The sequence below is a fragment of the Gadus morhua genome, chromosome 15 (genome assembly GCF_902167405.1).
Source record: "Gadus morhua chromosome 15, gadMor3.0, whole genome shotgun sequence".
NCBI lineage: Eukaryota > Metazoa > Chordata > Actinopteri > Gadiformes > Gadidae > Gadus > Gadus morhua.
In genome coordinates, this window is record NC_044062.1 from 9,238,181 (window position 1) to 9,255,469 (window position 17,289).

Here is a 17,289-nt window from a genome sequence, read left to right on the forward strand (position 1 = left end):
CATGCAGAAGTCAATAAGCAGACGACAGTTATGGTAGCAGAATGACTCACGTCTTGTTGGGGTCCGTATTGCTGGCGAGGTTGGAGGCTGTGGAGGCCTCGGGGTCCTGGCCCGTCCTGGACTGGAAGCCCACCCTAAAATCCTGGGGGGGGGGAGGGAACGTCTCACCAATAGAGAACAGCCAAGAAAGGGGCGGGGTTGACCTGGAAGGGCTCCAGGGGTCATAGGTTAAGGCCACAAGGGCGCGGGGTGTGTTCTACTTGTGTGGAGCGGTGCAGGTAGCTAGGGGGCGTGGTTAAGGGTGAGGGGGTGTGTCTACCTGGGTGGAGTGGCACAGGCAGCTAGGGGGAGTGGTTAAGGTGACATGGTCTACCTGGTTGGAGTGGTGCAGGTGGCGTGGTTCAGGGGGCGTGGTCTACCTGGGTGGAGTGGTGCAGGTAGCTAGGGGGCGTGGTTAAGGGGGCGTGGTCTACCTGGGTGGAGTGGTGCAGGTAGCTAGGGGGCGTGGTTAACGGGGCGTGGTCTACCTGGGTGGAGTGGTGCAGGTGCTAGGGGGCGTGGTTAACGGGGCGTGGTCTACCTGGTTGGAGTGGTGCAGGTAGCTAGGTGGCGTGGTTAACGGGGCGTGGTCTACCTGGGTGGAGAGGTGCAGGTAGCTAGGGGGCGTGGTTAACGGGGCGTGGTCTACCAGGGTGGAGTGGTGCAGGTAGCTAGGGGGCGTGGTCTACCTGGGTGGAGTGGTGCAGGTAGCTAGGGGGCGTGGTCTACCTGGGTGGAGTGGTGCAGGTAGCTAGGGGGCGTGGTCTACCTGGGTGGAGTGGTGCAGGATGGCCATCAGGCGCTCCTGGATGCGGCGGATCAGCTCCAGGCCGGTGCTCAGGTGCTCCGGCTTCAGTAGCCGCACGGACGACGCCAGGTCAGTGCACTGCAGCAGAGTCTCCTCTGAAACACACACCTGGGTCAACACCTGTCCTCATCACACACCTGGATCAACACCTATCTTCATCACACATCTGGATCAACACCTATCCTCACCACATCTGGATCAACAACTGTGCTCATCACATACACCTGGATCATCAGGACCTAAGCGGCATGTAGAGGCTAGCCGCTAGATCGTGTGCAACGGCTTAATAGCTAACAACTGCTTGGTAGCATATAGCAGCTAGGTACCCTGTAGCAGCTAGGTAGCCTATATCTGCTAAGCAGCGTGTAGAGGCTAAATAGTGTGGAGTGGGGAGATACCGTATAACTGCTAGGTAGCGTTTAGCTGCTAGGTAGCGTGCAGTTGCTTATAAGCGCATAGTGGCTAGGTACGTAGCATGTAGCGTATCGTACCCAGGAGGATCTGCAGGCCGTTGGTGTGGAAGTCGAGCGCCTCCGTCTGCTGCTCCATCACGTCCATCTTCTCCGTCTCCTGGTTGTAGTAGCTGTACACACACGAGTACGCCAGCACCTGCAACCACGGCAAGGCACCACAACATGACCGTTAGCCCCTGGCTGACCGGCCGTCAACGATCCACCGTGGTCATCTGTTAGTTAACGGGTGCGTTCATGTGTTAGTTAACTGGTGAACTTATGGGTTCATCCGTTGGTTAACTGGTGCACTCATGTGTTCATTCGTTAGTTAACTGGTGAACTAATGGGTTCACCAGTTAGTTAACCGGTGCGTTCATTTGTTCATCTGTTAGTTAACCGGTGCGTTCATGTGTTCGTCTGTTAGTTAATCGGTGCGTTCATCTTTTCATCTGTTAGTTAACCGGTGCATTCATGTGTCCGTCCGATAGTTAACCGGTACGTTCATGTGTTCGTCCGTTAGTTAACCGGTGCGTTCATGTGTTTGTCCGTTAGTTAACCGGTGCGTTCATTTGTTCATCTGTTAGTTAACCGGTGCGTTCATGTGTTCGTCCGTTAGTTAACCGGTGCGTTCATGTGTTCGTCCGTTAGTTAACCGGTACGTTTATGTGTTCATCGGTTAGTTAACCGGTGCGTTCATGTTTGTCCGTTAGTTAACTGGTGCGTTCATGTGTTCACGGTTCACCCTCACCTTGCGAGCCGCGGCGAGGACCTTGCAGGCGTCGATGACGAAGGTGAGCGCCTTCATCTGCAGCGCCTCGTTGACTGAGGAGACGCGCCGCTCCAGGTTCACTGCAAAGTCCTGGGGGGGGGGGGGGCACAGGGCTTACACCACCTCCTCCACCCAACACACCTCCTCCACCCAACACAACAAACTTAGATGAAAGCGTCTGCTAAACGCCCTCAATGTGAACGTACCTTGGCCTGGTTGTGGAAGGTGCATCTCTCATTGTAGTCCTGGAACTTCTTCTCTTGCCGGGCTGCCTTGCTCACCTGCAGGGACGACAACACAGCGCTGGTTAGAGCCAACTTACCGTAGTACCGTGGTACGGTGGTACCATGGTACCGTAGTACGGTGGTACCATGGTACCTTAGTACCATAACAGCTGTGTTACAGTGGAGTGCGATGCTGACCATGGCCGAGCAGTTGTAGTAGTCCTTGTGGGTCGGTTTCCATGGTTTCAGGCACCGCCAGCAGAAGCCGTGGTTACATTTGGCACAGGTCATACTGGGAACAGAGCGGTGACATCACAGTTCATACTGGGAACAGAGCGGTGACATCACAGTTCATACTGGGAACAGAGCGGTGACATCACAGTTCATACTGGGAACAGAGCGGGGACATCACAGTTCATACTGGGAACAGAGTGATGACAAGTGTATTTATTGTCAGTCTCTCTGGATCAAAGCGTCTGTTAAACGCCCCAATGTGCTCTGCTGTGATGTGATGTGCTGTGATCTGATGTAATATAATGTAGATGTGCTGCTGTACGTACTGCAGGCAGCCCTCGTTCTTCTCGATCTGCGCCTGGCAGCTGGGGCAGCGCTTGGAGATGAGCTTGGCCAGGTGTTTGCTCTGGGCCTCCATGGTCATGCCCTCGTAGAAGCCCCCGTCGTCCATCCACTGGGACATGTGGCTGCAGCTGGCCGGGTAGTGGGCCTGGGGGGGGGGGGGGGGGGGGGGGCCGTCAGAACCACGTAAACCTCAATCATTCATTCATTTTGGCCCCTCTATGCATATACATGAATATATGTTTCTTATTCATTTTTTTCATTTTGTTCTACTGAGCAGATGTGACTCCAAAAATGATGAAATCATAACAACAAGAAACGGCCACCGTTGGAATTCAGACTCAGTCTTTCATCAAACATCACACCACGAGGAGCTTGGACCCCGGGGCCCAAGAGGGTGTTAATCCCGGGATGTGAGCCCTGTGAGCCCTGATTGGCTGAGCATCCTAAGTTGTGAGCACTTATTGGCTGAGCATCCTGTGTTGTGAGCCCTGATTGGCAGATTTATTTTGGTCGTGAGCCCTGATTTGGCTGGGTGCCGTGTGCTGGGAGCCCTGATTGGCTGAGTGCTGTATGCTGTGAGTCCTGGTTGGCTGGGCGTCCTGTATTGGGAGCTCTGATTGGCCGAGTGCTGTGCCTTGCGGCGCGCCCTGATTGGCTGACCTCGGGGAAGTTGCAGCTGAAGCAGGAGGACCAGCAGCACTTGGAGCAGGTGCCCATGCTGCCCAGGCTGTCCTGGCAGAGCACCTGGTCGCAGCCCTGGGGGTTGGTGCACCACGTCAGGTTGGAGCAGCTCTCCACGTAGCCCCGCAGACGGGCCTGCTCGTACTGGGGAGAGAGACAGCCACCGTCAGAGAGAGACAGCCACCGTCAGAGAGAGAGAGAGAGAGAGAGAGAGAGAGAGAGAGAGAGAGAGAGAGAGAGAGAGAGAGAGAGAGAGAGAGAGAGAGAGAGAGAGAGAGAGAGAGAGAGAGAGAGAGAGAGAGAGAGAGAGAGAGAGAGAGAGAGAGAGAGAGAGAGAGAGAGAGAGAGAGAGAGAGAGAGAGAGAGAGAGAGAGAGAGAGAGAGAGAGAGAGAGAGAGAGAGAGAGCAGAGTCTGTGAACTCCAACATACACCTCATCTGGCGGCCATCTTTGGGGGGTTACCTTGGCGACCGTGTCCTTGTCGCTGAGGATGCTGAAGAAGAATTGGGAGGTGGGCTGGGAGCGGCAGTCTGTGATGGGGCAGGTGCAGCTCATCACCATGTTCTGCTCCACCCGCGCACTCAGGTACTTCTGCCAACAACACTGCAACACCACCCAGTTAGTACTACACCACCACCCATATAACACCACAGCCCCACCCAGTTAGCTCTATAGCACCACCCATATAACACCACAGCCCCACCCAGTTAGCTCTATAGCACCACCCATATAACACCACAGCCCCACCCAGTTAGCTCTATAGCACCACCCATATAACACCACAGCCCCACCCAGTTAGCTCTATAGCACCACCCAGTTAGTACGACAGCACCACCCAGTTAGCACCACCCAGTGAGCCCAACAGCACCACCCAGTGAGCCCAACAGCACCACCCAGTGAGCCCAACAGCACCACCCAGTTAGTACCACAGCACCAGCCACTTAGTACCACAACACCACCCAGTTAGCACCACCCAGTTAGTACTAGAGCACCACCCAGTTAGTACCACACCACCTAGTTAGTACTACAGCACCACCCATTTAGTACCACCCAGTTAGTACTACAGCACCACCCAGTTAGTACCACTACACCACCCAGTGAGCCCAACAGCACCACCCAATTAGTACTACACCACCCAGTAAGTACTACAGTACACTCCAGTCTCCATGGCGATGCGTCTCACCAGACAGCAGTAGTGCAGGCAGCTGAGGGTGGGCGGGGCCGGGCTGTCGGCTGGGCGGGGGCTGAGGCAGACGGGGCAGGAGGAGGCGGGGCTGGGGGCGGGGTCAGGGTTGCGGGTCCTGAGGCCGGCGGCCAGCACGGCGGCCTCGGGGTCGTCGGTGTAGCTCTGCACCAGAGCGTCCACGTTCCACCGCCACGAGATCAGCAGGTGCTCCGCCCAGTCCGGGTCCACCGCCAGGGTCCCCGACACCTGGACACACGGCACGGAGGTGTGTGGCACGTAGAAGATACATCCCATAGGTAATACCTCATGGATAATACATCCTATTGACAACACATCATAGATAATACATATATAATACATCCAATAATACATAATACATCCTATAGATAATACCTCCTATTGATAATACACCAGATAATGTATAATACATCCAATAATACATCATATACATAATACATCTGAGATAATACATCCTATATAATAGATAGAATAGATAGATAGTACATTAAAAAATAAATATAACTCATAGAAATATATAGACAGAGGGGTGGAGAATCGCTAAAAGAATCTAATTTATTCTCATCCTCAGTAGAGGAAGACGTATAGAAATATAGAATAGACTGTTGAAATATCTAGAAAAATTGAGCTGCAAATGAAGCAGATAATACAGAAGGATTCTAGAATAGACACGCACCATCTGGACGGTTCTCTGCATCAGCGCCAGGACCTCGTCCTGGGTCATGGTCCGACCCATGGAGAACAGCACCGCCTCGAGGCCCCCGTCCTCCGCCGGGTGGGAGGCACTGAGCAGCCCCCCCGCGCTGCACACACACACACACACACACACACACACACACACACACACACACACACACACACACACACACACACACACACACACACACACACACACACACACACACACACACACACAGGTCAGCTTAAAATACATTCAAATCCCGTCAACCTGACACATTACATAGAAACATACAATTAGTCAACCATTCCAACTTTGTTCATCGATTTAAATGTCATCCTAATAATGTTCAAACTTGTCAACTCTGTCTTTTGACTAATACAAATCGAATCTTTATCTACATCCTATTTAAACGGCGTCAAATGTACTCCTTTAGGTTAAGAGACATTCCCTGAAGTGTTCACGTGCACATATGTATAAACCTACACACGTGCGAGCGAAGGCACACTCACACAGCACTGCAGAGAAACGAGAACAAAGGGAATCAGCCAAGAAGTTAAGGTTGGACTATCTCACAGAGGAGGTTGAACACTGAGCCTGCTAAATGGGATTGTTGATTTAACAGCCATGGTAGTCGATAAGGATTGATAAGGAATTTGCCCAGAAGATCTTTGATTTGCATTTGGAGCTAAATAACAATAAATAGGCAACAGTCGGGGTTCAAAAGTAATTTTTTTTTATTCAAAATTTGAGGTTCTCCACTTTGATATGATTAGATTTTTTTCTGTATTCATAAAATGTATGAAACTTGCAGGATGAACACACACACGCACACGCACACACACACACACACACACACACACACAGAGACAGACACACACACACGTTCTAAAAGGTCCAGACCACAGAGGCTCCTCCTCATCACTAGGGGTTCTAAAGGGTGGGCTCACACCTTAGGGGGTTGCCGTGGTGACCGCTGGCCCCGCCTCCCTCGGCCCCCAGCTGGCCGCGGGCGAAGGAGAACTGGGCGCGGCCCTTCTTGGGCGTGGCGGGGCCCTCGGCCACGTACTCCACGATGTGGGGGCTGTCGTCGTGGCGACGCAGGTAGCCCTGGCTGAGCACGTGCATGATGCAGCCGAGCACGTCATTGGTGGAGCAGCTGAAGGGCAGCAGGGAGGGGCCCCCGCTGGCCACGCCCCCTGCCTTCTGACACGTGACCATCACCTGGGGAGGGGGGGGGGAGAAGAGGGTGGAGAAGACAGAGAGGGTTGGACAAGGAGAGAGAGAGAAAGAGAGAGACATTGGTTAGACTTATTTTCCATAAATCAATTTAGATGAATACTAATTCACACAATTTCTGAAAATCTGTTCTGGCCCCGGGTCCGGCAGGGTCCGGCGGGCCCCGGTGCAGCGGCCCCCTCACCTTGAACACCAGGTTGTCGATGTGGATCTCCTTCTCCGTCTTCATGAGGCTGACGATGGTGCAGTAGATGTAGTTCCTCTTCCTCTCCAAGGCGTCGGCCGCCGCCTCGTCCACGCTCAGGTAGGCCTGGCGGGGCAGCAGGCTGCGGCAGGCCCCGCCCCCCGACGCGCTGCCGGCCTCCGCCCCCGGGTTCAACCGGAGCACACCTGACCGCAGAGCAACCAATCACAATCCATCCAGCTGGGGCAGGACCAATCACAGCCACAGGCCTGATCTGGTCACACTGGGGCAGGACGAATCACAGCCACCGGCCTGACCGGGTCACACTGGGGCTGGACCAATCACAGCCACCGGCCTGACCGGGTCACACTGGGGCTGGACCAATCACAGCCACCGGCCTGACCGGGTCACATCGGGGCTGGGCCAATCACGGCCACCGGCCTGACCGGGTCACACTGGGGCTGGACCAATCACAGCCACCGGCCTGACCGGGTCACATTGGGGCTGGACCAATCACAGCCACCAGCCTGACCGGGTCACATTGGGGCTGGGCCAATCACAGCCACCGGCCTGACCGGGTCACATTTGGGCTGGACCAATCACAGCCACCAGCCTGACCGGGTCACATTGGGGCTGGGCCAATCACAGCCACCGGCCTGACCAGGTCACAGAGAAACGACAGTATATCGTTGTCGGTGCAGTCAGGATGTTCATAGAACCAAGTGCAAAGCACTGACAATCATTAGGCTAACCCATTCCCTGTATACAACAAAGATAGCTAGGAAAAGACGCTGCATGATGATAAGTACTATTTTTAAGGACTCACAAAACACAATAAGTACGGTGCACATAATGAGCCCAGGTGAACTCTAAACAAGCTGGTCGTGAGTCTGATGGGGACTGTGAGCTCCACCAGTGGTCTTGTTGATGTAGGTGGAGCCGCCCCATCACCTCTCTGTAGGGTCTGTGTGTGTGGGCTGTGGGGGGGGCTCACCCTGGGTGAGGTCACTGGGGTCGCTGAGCAGCAACAGCCCCCCCTCCACGGTGAGGGGGGCCAGGGAGTGGGCCACAACCGAGGGGGGCAGCCCCGTCACCTGCTGGAGCGCCTCCACACTCAGCTCCTGGAGCACACACACGAGAGACACACACACAATTAAAAAACGTTTTTGATTTGAAAATGTATATGGTCATTATGAGCGCATGCATGCCCATGATGAGGGATGCGTAACGTCACTTGTCACTGTGTGTGTGTGTGTGTGTGTGTGTGTGTGTGTGTGTGTGTGTGTGTGTGTGTGTGCGTGCGCGTGTGTGTACCTCCTGGTGGTTGAAGTGCAGCAGGATGAACATCTGGAGGGTGGAGACGTGCAGCGTCCAGCGGTTGAAGCTGAGCTCCGCGTGGCCGAGCCACGTCCACTGGAGCCGGCGGGGCTGGCGGCTCTGGAGGGCGCCGCACATCACCTGGGCTGCACACACACACACACACACACGTTATACATCAGATTGGCGACACACACACACACACACACACACACACACACAACACACACAACACACACACACACAGACGGTGAAGCGGGGGGGTGGGGGTACAGACTGCGGGTGGGGTACTTACTGTGGGTGTAGAAGGTGCTGAACTGGCTGAGGTGGGAACAGAGTCCGGGGGGGAAGTGGACGCTGGGGTCGTCAAGGTAACAGGGGGCGGAGACGGCCCAGCAGCGAGGAGACAGGATCAGGATGTGGACGTCACACTCTTCCTCAGGCTCCTCCCCCTCCTCCTCAGGCTCCTCCTCTTCCTCCTCCTCCATCGTCTACACAGCCGGGAGGAGACAGACCCCAGACCATCACCGTGGAGACCAACGCAGCATCAGGACCAACCTGGGGTCAGCACTAGGCTGGGGTCAGGACTAGGCTGGGGTTGGGGGGTCAGGACTAAGTTGGGGTCAGGGGTCAGTCCGGTCTACCTGGGAGGGGTCCTGCGGGGGGGGGTCCATCAGGCTCTGGTCCGTCAGCCCGTGGTCCAGCTGCTGGAGGCGGTACAGGCTGAACTCGCGCCGCAGCTCGTCCGACTCGGCCAGGTTCTTGAGCATCTGCTCGGGGAAGCGGTTGGGGAAGCAGCTCCCGATGTGCTGGGTGACCAGCTCCTCCAGCCACACGTCGCCCCCGCTCAGCAGCCGGTCGCCCAGGTAGTACCTGCGCCACAGACACCGTTACACCACATTATAATAGCGTACACAATAACCCAGATAACATATCCTTTACACACATATAGCCAATATCCTCAATGTGTCAAGAAGAATATTGATATATTGATATCTCAAAGTCGGCTTATTCTAAACACGGCAGGGGTGGGGTCTGCACCCCCGCCCCCTTGCTGTAGGATGGTAGGGGTGTGGTCTGAAGCCCCGCCCCCCTTGTTGTAGCATGGTAGGGGTGTCGTCTGAAGCCCACCCCCCCCATGATGTAGGATGGTAGGGGTGAAGTCTGAAGCCCCGCCCCCCTTGTTGTAGTATGGTAGCGGTGTGGTCTGAAGCCCGCCCCCCTTAATGTAGGATGGTAGGGGTGTGGTCTGAAGCCCCGCCCCCCTTGCTGTAGGATGGTAGGGGTGTGGTCTGAAGCCCCGCCCCCCTTGCTGTAGGATGGTAGGGGTGTGGTCTGAAGCCCCGCCCCCCATGCTGTAGGATGGTAGGGGTGTGGTCTGAAGCCCCGCCCCCCTTGCTGACTTATGCTCGGGGTGTGGTGACGGTCAGAGGCCATCATGCAGGCTGGCCTCCCCTGTGATTGGCTGTGTGTGGGCACCTGTAGAAGTGCTCGAAGGTGCTGGCCATCTCCAGGCCGGACAGGAACAGCATGGGCTCCAGGAACTGCTGCAGGCGCTCCTGGCTCTCGCGGCGCTCCGCACGGCCGCTCACCTGGATCCTCTGGATGGCCTGGTCGATGTACTGGGCGAAGCGCTCGCTCACCTGCAAAGAGCAACTACCGTTAGCACTAGCATGGGGAGAGCTAAAGGCTCACCAGAGCTACCAGTTAGCACTAGCATGCCCAGAGCTACCCGTTAGCACTAGCATGGTGAGAGCTAAAGACTTACCAGAGCTACCCGTTAGCACTAGCCTGCCCAGAGCTAAAGACTCTCCTGAGCTACCCGTTAGCACTAATATGGTGAATGCTAAATGCGCACCTGCACACCACAGCTACCATTAGCACTAGCATACCCAGAGCTAACGGTTCACCTGAGCTACCTCTTAGCAGGACTCACGTGGACAACCTAGGTAGGACTCACGTGCACGCTCTAGTGAGGAATCACGTGCATGCTCTAGGAAGGACTCACGTGCAATGCCCTGAGGAGGACTCACGTGCACACTCTGGGGAGGACTCACGTGCACGGCCCTGAGGATGGACAGCTGCAGCAGGGCGGAGGAGAAGCCGGTGCGCAGCGCGAGGGCGAAGGCGGTCTGCTGGCCGAACAGCTCCTCCATGGCGCGCTTCAGACGCACGTACAGCCCGCGGTACCGCTCCACGAAGTCCGACAGGCCGCAGCTCACCTCCAGGAAATCCTTCACCTGAGGGGGACAACCAATCAGCTCCCGCGGGGCCAGAGGACCTCAAACACGATTGGCTGTCCAGTCATTCAGAAGGCACTCAAACCAAGAGACGCTCGGTTCATCTTCTCAGAGGTCAGAGGTCGCTGGGTGTCTTGCTCGACAGCGACAGCTCACGCCCCGAGAGGCTGTTGACGGGACAGGCGTCCTTACCTGCTGCTCCACCACCCCCTGCCAGCAGAGGGCGATGCCCGCCACGCTGCTGCTCTTCATGCGGCCGTAGATCCGGGGAGAGGAGGACGAAGAAGAGGAGGAGGAGGAGGAGGAGGCTGCCGCTGCCGCCGCGGGGTCCTTGTTCTTCCCGTCTTTGCCGTCTAGAGGAAGGAAACACAGGGGGAGGTCAGCGCTTCTGGACGGGAGGTCGCCGGTAATGGGGGTCAGAGGTCAGACCCGTCGTTTGGACGGGACCGCGGTAACGAGCGAAAGTCCTCGACGGTCCGGAAGGAACTGGGAGAACGCCAACGACGGAAAACTAAAAAAAGGTTTCAAAGTCTTTACCATGGCAAACGCAGCCAACAACATCAACAACAACAAATCAATATACAATAAACCGCCAAACTATCAGTCTATAATATCTGTAAATGGATACACCAGCTCTAGCTCCACCTCCACGCCAGATACGCCAGCTCTAGCTCCGCCTCCTAAAGGGTGACCTCATCCTTTGAACATCGCAGTCGTTTACAAAGAGACTGGGGGTGACGAGGCGTGGGGGCGGAGCCCGCGTCACATGTACTGGCCAACCGGCACCGTCGCCACGGTTACGTGCGGCGGACTCACTGGTCTTGACGGGCGGCTTGACCTCCTCCACGTGGCCGGTGTCCACGTGCACCAGCAGGTGGGTGAGCTGGCGCACGCGGCAGTTGAAGATGGCGGGGCGTCCCTTGTTGCGGGGGCGGGCCGAGCGGGCGTTCTCCAGGTACTCAGAAAGCAGCCAGGAGAGGGCGCTGACCGAGGTGGCATCTGGAGGGAGGGGGGAGAGATAGAGAAAGAGAAAGGGATAGGGAGAGACAGGGAAGAGGGAGGAAAAGAGAAACTAAAGTTACTTCTCACTGTAAATAATTGTTTTGTGTGTTATTGAATTACAATTATAATGCATGTCTTTATAAGTATTGTTTTCCCATCTACTTTGGCAATGTGTGAGTCATTCAGTCAGTCAGTCAGTCAGTCAGTCAGACAGACAGACGCCCCACCTGGCAGGGCGATGCTGTGGACGATGGGGGTGATGAGGGCCTCCCAGCAGGTCCCGCCCAGCGCCTCCGCAGCCTCCGCGTCCGGCAGGAAGCGGTCCGCAAACAGCTGCTCGTGTTTCAGAGCGCTGTTCAGCCTGCAGACAACACAGCCCTTTAATACCCCTCCTTAATACCCCAGGTACTGTTCACTAGTGTTCAGCCCTTTAATACCCCTGGTGCTGTCCACTAGTGTTGACCCCTTTAATACCCCTGGAGCTGTTCACTAGTGTTCAGCCCTTTAATACCCTTGGAGCTGTTCACTAGTGTTTAGGGCGCTCACCTGTTGAAGAGCAGCAGCAGCTGGCTGCGGTCCTTCAGGACGTCCAGGCACCAGGTGTGGGCCTTGGTGCTGTAGAACAGGAAGGTCCGGCAGCACAGCTGCTCCTTGAACACGGGCCAGAAGGTGGGCTTGGGGCCCAGCACCTCGAAGCCGTGCACCCGGGTGTCGATGCCCCCCTGGGAGAACCACAGGCACGTCACTAAAGTATCACACAGTAACTACAGACGATGGACCACAGCACGTCACTACAGTATCACACAGTAACTACAGACGATGGACCACAGGCACGTCACTACAGTATCACACAGTAACTAGAGCCGATGGACCACAGGCACGTCACTACAGTATCACACAGTAACTAGAGACGTGTTCCCACACTGCGGCTGGTGACTGACTCTCCCCTGGACCTCTGATCCCAGAGAGAGCCTCCGTGGTCCTGGAGGCTCTGGGGCCAGTGTGGCCACCGGGGGATCCTGGAGGACAGGGAGGACCTCTCACCTGCTGGCACCTCTTGATGCGGATCTGGATGATGGACCAGAAGCGAGTCATGTTCTCCAGAAGGACCACGCGCCGGGCCGAGGGCGGGACGTTCACCTGCAGAACCAGAGGAACAACCACACAGCTGGGAGTCATGACGACAGGTCGACCATGCATCTGCACACACTGTACGGAGCTAGCAACCACAGGGGGACGTTTCAGAAACACATCGGCCAACGCCTCTCATGTACTGGCCATCTGCTGGGAACACAGTCAGGATAGTGTGTCACTGTCACACATGGGAGCCATCTTGAAGGTACTGAATATGTGCTGCTCTTAGGGGCTGTGTGTCACCATTAGGTGATGGGTGTATAACGACATAGTGGTGGAACGGTGAGTTTGCCGGGTGCGGAGGTGATGGACTCACGGTGTTGAGCTCTGCGTTGATGTTGTTGGGGTCGTCCCCCCCGAGCACCAGGATGCGGGCGGGCATGTAGCTGGAGTCCTCGCTGGCCACCTGCACCGCCAGTTGCCTTGACGACGCAAACGAGAGGACAGGGTTAAGGCTCGGCCGGTGGAGGAATGCGTCACAGTTTGGATATCAAAGAGGAAGGATGTGTAGGGTAATTTGTTGTTACTCTTTTAGTGTCGTAAGGTCAAAGGTCAATAAAGAAGAAGAGCATCCGATATGCTTTTAGAATTAAATTGACAAATGACATTTCAAGCGGACGAGTAAGGACAGTTATCCTGAGTAGGTTTAGAACCGTACCAGTTAAACCTAAAGACTTTTAATAGCTTTGTGATTTACAACAACGTCTTAAAAGGTGACACAATACCACCAGGTGTAAGTGTGAGTAACCATTACAAGCATTTTTTTAAATCTACTTTTTTTTTTAAAATCTACCTTCTGATATCACAAGTGGCCGTTTTCCACCTAGATGTGTGCTGGATAGATCAGTCTACCAGCCTACCCAGTGGACTGTAGCAAACATTGCTCTTCTCTCCGTCATACATCTAGGTGGACACGCCCATTTGTGATGTCAGGACGGCTTGTAAAAGGCTAATCACACACACCTGGTGGCATAATACGTCACATTAATTAACTAGCTTAATGGGGTCGGGCTCAGTGTTGGGCTAGCTGGGCGATGTAGCCTGATCACATTACGCTCAACAGTGATACTTTTGTTTCTAGATCGCGGCTACCTCAATAGTTAGCCTGAGCACATCAGCTAAGCTAATCAGGCTAAACACCATCAGATCAGCCCTACACCACCAGGAACACCTGAGCCCCACCTGATCACCACGCCCTTGTGGACGTAGATGTTGATGAAGTGGGAGCCCGTGCAGCCGTTGGACTCCCAGTAGGTCTTGGGGTTTTTGTCGGTGAGTTTGTTGGCTCGATGGTGATTGGACGAGACCACCACCTTCTCCCAACACTTGTCCTCCTTCAGCTCCACGCTGGAACCTAGCGGAGAGATTCACCGTCAACATCCGAGTCCGTCCGACCGAATGGGAACCACACAGGACAGCCCCACACCCGGAACGAAAACCTCCACCCTGGTCTCACAGGACCGCCCCATATCCAGACCGAGACCAAGCACAAACACCCCCACACCTTGACACAGGTTCCTCAGGAACACGTCAAAGAAGGGGATGTTGATGGGCTGATGGCTGCGGCGGTGCTCCTCAATCTGACCCAGGACCATCTGAGAGGAGAGACCGGAGTATACTTTAGGCACGAACCTTAGAGAAGAGACCAGAGTTAACTCTAGACATGAACCTTACAGGAGAGACCGAAGTCAACTCTAGACATGAATCTCAGGGGAGAGAGAGAACAGAGTTAACTCTAGACATGAACCTCAGGGGAGAGACCAGAGTTAACTCTAGACATGAACCTCAGAGGAGAGACCGGAGTTAACTCTAGACATGAACCTCAGAGGAGAGACCGGAGTTAACTCTAGACATGAACCTCAGGAGAGACCAGAGTTAACTCTAGACATGAAGCTGAGAGGAGAGACCAGAGTTAACTCTAGACATGAACCTCAGAGGAGAGACCAGAGTCAACTCTAGTCACGAAGCTGAGAGGAGAGACCAGAGTTAACCCGAACCCAGTACCGTCCGGCTGGGATTCGAACCACCTATCCACCCTAGATGCTAATGCCTGGCTCGACCTCCTGAGGTAGCCCATGCTAATGGAGGGGCAGAGCGGTGGTCTCTATGAGGAGAGACCACCTAGGAGGAGGAGCTGGGCGGGTACCTGGATGCAGCCGGCCAGGATGCTGGTGGTCATCTTCTTGTAGAGGCTGGCGTACTTCTCGCAGTCGCCCACCAGGTCGCGGAGCTCGGGCAGCATCAGCAGCGTGGTGCCGTGCTTGTCCAGCGCCTTGGCCAGGATCTCCTTGGTGCCCAGGCGGCACATGACCACGGCGTAGTCCTTGTTGAGCGACGCCAGGCGGTACAGGAAGCGGATGAACTGCTGGACCACCTGGGGAGAGACCGTACAGGTAATTCACCCGGGGAGAGACCGTACAGGTCATTCCCCTGGGGAGGGACCGTACAGGTCATTCACCCGGGGAGAGACCGTACAGGTCATTCACCCGGGAAGAGACCGTACAGGTCATTCCCCTGGGGAGGGACCGTACAGGTTATTCCCCTGGGGAGAGACCGTACAGGTAATTCCCCTGGGGAGAGACCGTACAGGTAATTCCCCTGGGGAGAGACCGTACAGGTAATTCCCCTGGGGAGAGACCGAACAGCTTATTTACCTGGGGAGAGAACAGCCACACATGAAGAAAATAAAGTCTACCTAATACAAGTTACCTGTAATTAATCCAAGCACTATTCTTAATGAAACCCACAGCTGAACACACCCAGGGATTCTCTGAGTACGCCTCACTGTACACCACAACTGTTGTTCCACCCCATTGTTTACAGGCCACCAGCCTTCCAATGATCCTTTGCACCATGCACCATCACGTCTGATACAGAGTCAGCTGGGGGGCTGGTTGTCTCCTCACCTCACGCTCGTTGACAAAGGCGATGATGGACGATAGGCAGGGCTCGATGCTCTCGTGCCAGGGCAGGATGTCCTCCTGGTGGTCGTCCAGGAACTTGTTCAGTATCCTGCTCGCACAGAAAAAACAGGCTCAGCCCTGCTACTATTAACCACATGCCACATGCCTCAGTCTGTCATTACAGATGGCTGTCACTCATGAAAGAGCGCAAAGTCGCTCACCAGCTTGTGCAAAAGACTGAGTTCACCTAGACTCTGCAACTTTTGCACTTATTTTATGTTGTACGTCCTAGCAATTAGCATAGTGTAGGGTCTTATCCTAGCTATCTCTGTTCTATACATGAATTAACCAAGCGATTGTTAGTGCTTTGGATAAAAGCGTCTGACGCCCTGAATTTAAATCTAATATCGCTGAAATCCCACGTCTGGCCTCAGCGTACACAGGAGTTTCAGAGTCTGAGGCCGCGGCCTGGGGGAAGCTACCTCAGGATGGAGAGCTGCACGTCGCGGTCCGCCCGGAACTGGTCCAGCAGACGAACCAGGACCTGGTAGGTGTCGCGACTCCGGGTCACCTGAGATAACATCCAATCATATCACAGAGAGATGGGAAAGGTTAATACATACCTACTGATGAACCAATGAAATTACAGAGTGATGGGGCACGTTTACAGATACCCATTGATTAACTGAACTTTGGGTGTTAACTGCTAATTTATAGGTAATTGGTGGAGGGGTGTTACCTGAGTGAATTGGTTCAAGGCTGTTAATTGAGTCAGGGCTCTGTTACATGCTAATGGTTAATTGGGTTAGCTGCTAATTGGTTAATTGGCTGAGTGGATTACCTACTAATTGGTTAATTGGTACATGTTACCTGGTTGCGTTCCTCCAGCGGAGACACGTCGTCACTCAGCAGCTGCTCCAACGACAGGATGAGCTCTCTGGTCGGACTCAGCTCCTTCAGACTCGCCGCAAACATCTCCAGCTCCGTGTCCTTGAAGCCCAGGTCCTCGACGTCTGCGCACGCACACACACACACACACACACCATTATATACCTAGTCTACTCTAAACAACACACCTCATGCTATTAAACTACCAGTTGCCATTACAATTAGTTACAACTAATATTCCATTTACGTTTAGCCAACGCTTTTATCCAATGCGACTTACAATCAGTACCACTTACAATCCATGTCAGTGGAAAGAGAAACAACAATATATCGCTGTCGGTACAGAAGTGCCAAGGACTAACAATCACTAGGTTAACCCATTCCCCATATACAAAAAATAACCATGATCAATAATAAATAAATTGACCATAACCCGACAAGATAGAAATAAATGTGAATAAATAAAACAAATGTGTATAGCACCTTTTTAAACACCAAATAAACAAACACATAAACAACACAGGAATGGCAGCAAAACCCAATACACAATCAATACATATTAATACTAATGATCACCTACAGAGCCTGGTACCCCAATACATCATCAATACATATTACTTGGACTACTAATAAACACCACATAAACCAACACAAACAGCACGGCAGCGCCCCCGGAGGCTGGGAGTACCTCTGCTCTCCAGCTTGTGCACCATGGAGATGTGGTTGAGGGCGATGACGGCCAATAGGGTCTCTGAGCGCGGCCGGCCCAGACACTTCTTCAGCACGGCCGTCAGACCGCACGCCAGCAGCTGCTCCGCCAGACTCTTGTGGTTGGAGATCAGCATGATGACGACCAGCAGACCGTTCCTCACTGACAGGGTGGAGCTGCAGGGAGACGGGTCAGGGTCAGGAAGACAGGTCAGGGTCAGGTAGACAGGTCAGGGTCA

General features: G+C 54.4%; 2 protein-coding genes across 3 annotated transcripts in view; both read right to left on the minus strand.

Moving 5' to 3' along the window:
• LOC115559454 (neoverrucotoxin subunit beta) overlaps positions 1 to 17,289 on the minus strand; it is a 544,561-nt gene that overhangs the window by 474,481 nt on the left and 52,791 nt on the right. The window lies entirely within an intron of this gene.
• Positions 1 to 17,289, minus strand: part of cul9 (cullin 9) — a 28,307-nt gene that overhangs the window by 1,177 nt on the left and 9,841 nt on the right. The window contains exons 12-43 of the mRNA XM_030378183.1: positions 17,031 to 17,227; positions 16,325 to 16,467; positions 15,937 to 16,025; positions 15,458 to 15,563; positions 14,698 to 14,925; positions 14,056 to 14,146; positions 13,734 to 13,905; positions 12,868 to 12,973; positions 12,462 to 12,557; positions 11,964 to 12,139; positions 11,645 to 11,778; positions 11,232 to 11,414; positions 10,608 to 10,768; positions 10,233 to 10,415; positions 9,655 to 9,818; positions 8,820 to 9,048; positions 8,471 to 8,666; positions 8,173 to 8,321; positions 7,853 to 7,979; positions 6,859 to 7,064; positions 6,388 to 6,659; positions 5,433 to 5,559; positions 4,736 to 4,984; positions 4,015 to 4,155; positions 3,532 to 3,696; positions 2,853 to 3,016; positions 2,491 to 2,584; positions 2,275 to 2,349; positions 2,048 to 2,158; positions 1,339 to 1,456; positions 809 to 942; positions 51 to 142 (exon numbers count right to left, since the gene is read on the minus strand). Of these exons, the coding sequence (XP_030234043.1) occupies positions 51 to 142; positions 809 to 942; positions 1,339 to 1,456; positions 2,048 to 2,158; positions 2,275 to 2,349; positions 2,491 to 2,584; positions 2,853 to 3,016; positions 3,532 to 3,696; positions 4,015 to 4,155; positions 4,736 to 4,984; positions 5,433 to 5,559; positions 6,388 to 6,659; positions 6,859 to 7,064; positions 7,853 to 7,979; positions 8,173 to 8,321; positions 8,471 to 8,666; positions 8,820 to 9,048; positions 9,655 to 9,818; positions 10,233 to 10,415; positions 10,608 to 10,768; positions 11,232 to 11,414; positions 11,645 to 11,778; positions 11,964 to 12,139; positions 12,462 to 12,557; positions 12,868 to 12,973; positions 13,734 to 13,905; positions 14,056 to 14,146; positions 14,698 to 14,925; positions 15,458 to 15,563; positions 15,937 to 16,025; positions 16,325 to 16,467; positions 17,031 to 17,227 (4,878 nt within the window). The remainder of the gene's footprint in view (positions 1 to 50; positions 143 to 808; positions 943 to 1,338; positions 1,457 to 2,047; positions 2,159 to 2,274; positions 2,350 to 2,490; positions 2,585 to 2,852; positions 3,017 to 3,531; positions 3,697 to 4,014; positions 4,156 to 4,735; positions 4,985 to 5,432; positions 5,560 to 6,387; positions 6,660 to 6,858; positions 7,065 to 7,852; positions 7,980 to 8,172; positions 8,322 to 8,470; positions 8,667 to 8,819; positions 9,049 to 9,654; positions 9,819 to 10,232; positions 10,416 to 10,607; positions 10,769 to 11,231; positions 11,415 to 11,644; positions 11,779 to 11,963; positions 12,140 to 12,461; positions 12,558 to 12,867; positions 12,974 to 13,733; positions 13,906 to 14,055; positions 14,147 to 14,697; positions 14,926 to 15,457; positions 15,564 to 15,936; positions 16,026 to 16,324; positions 16,468 to 17,030; positions 17,228 to 17,289) is intronic.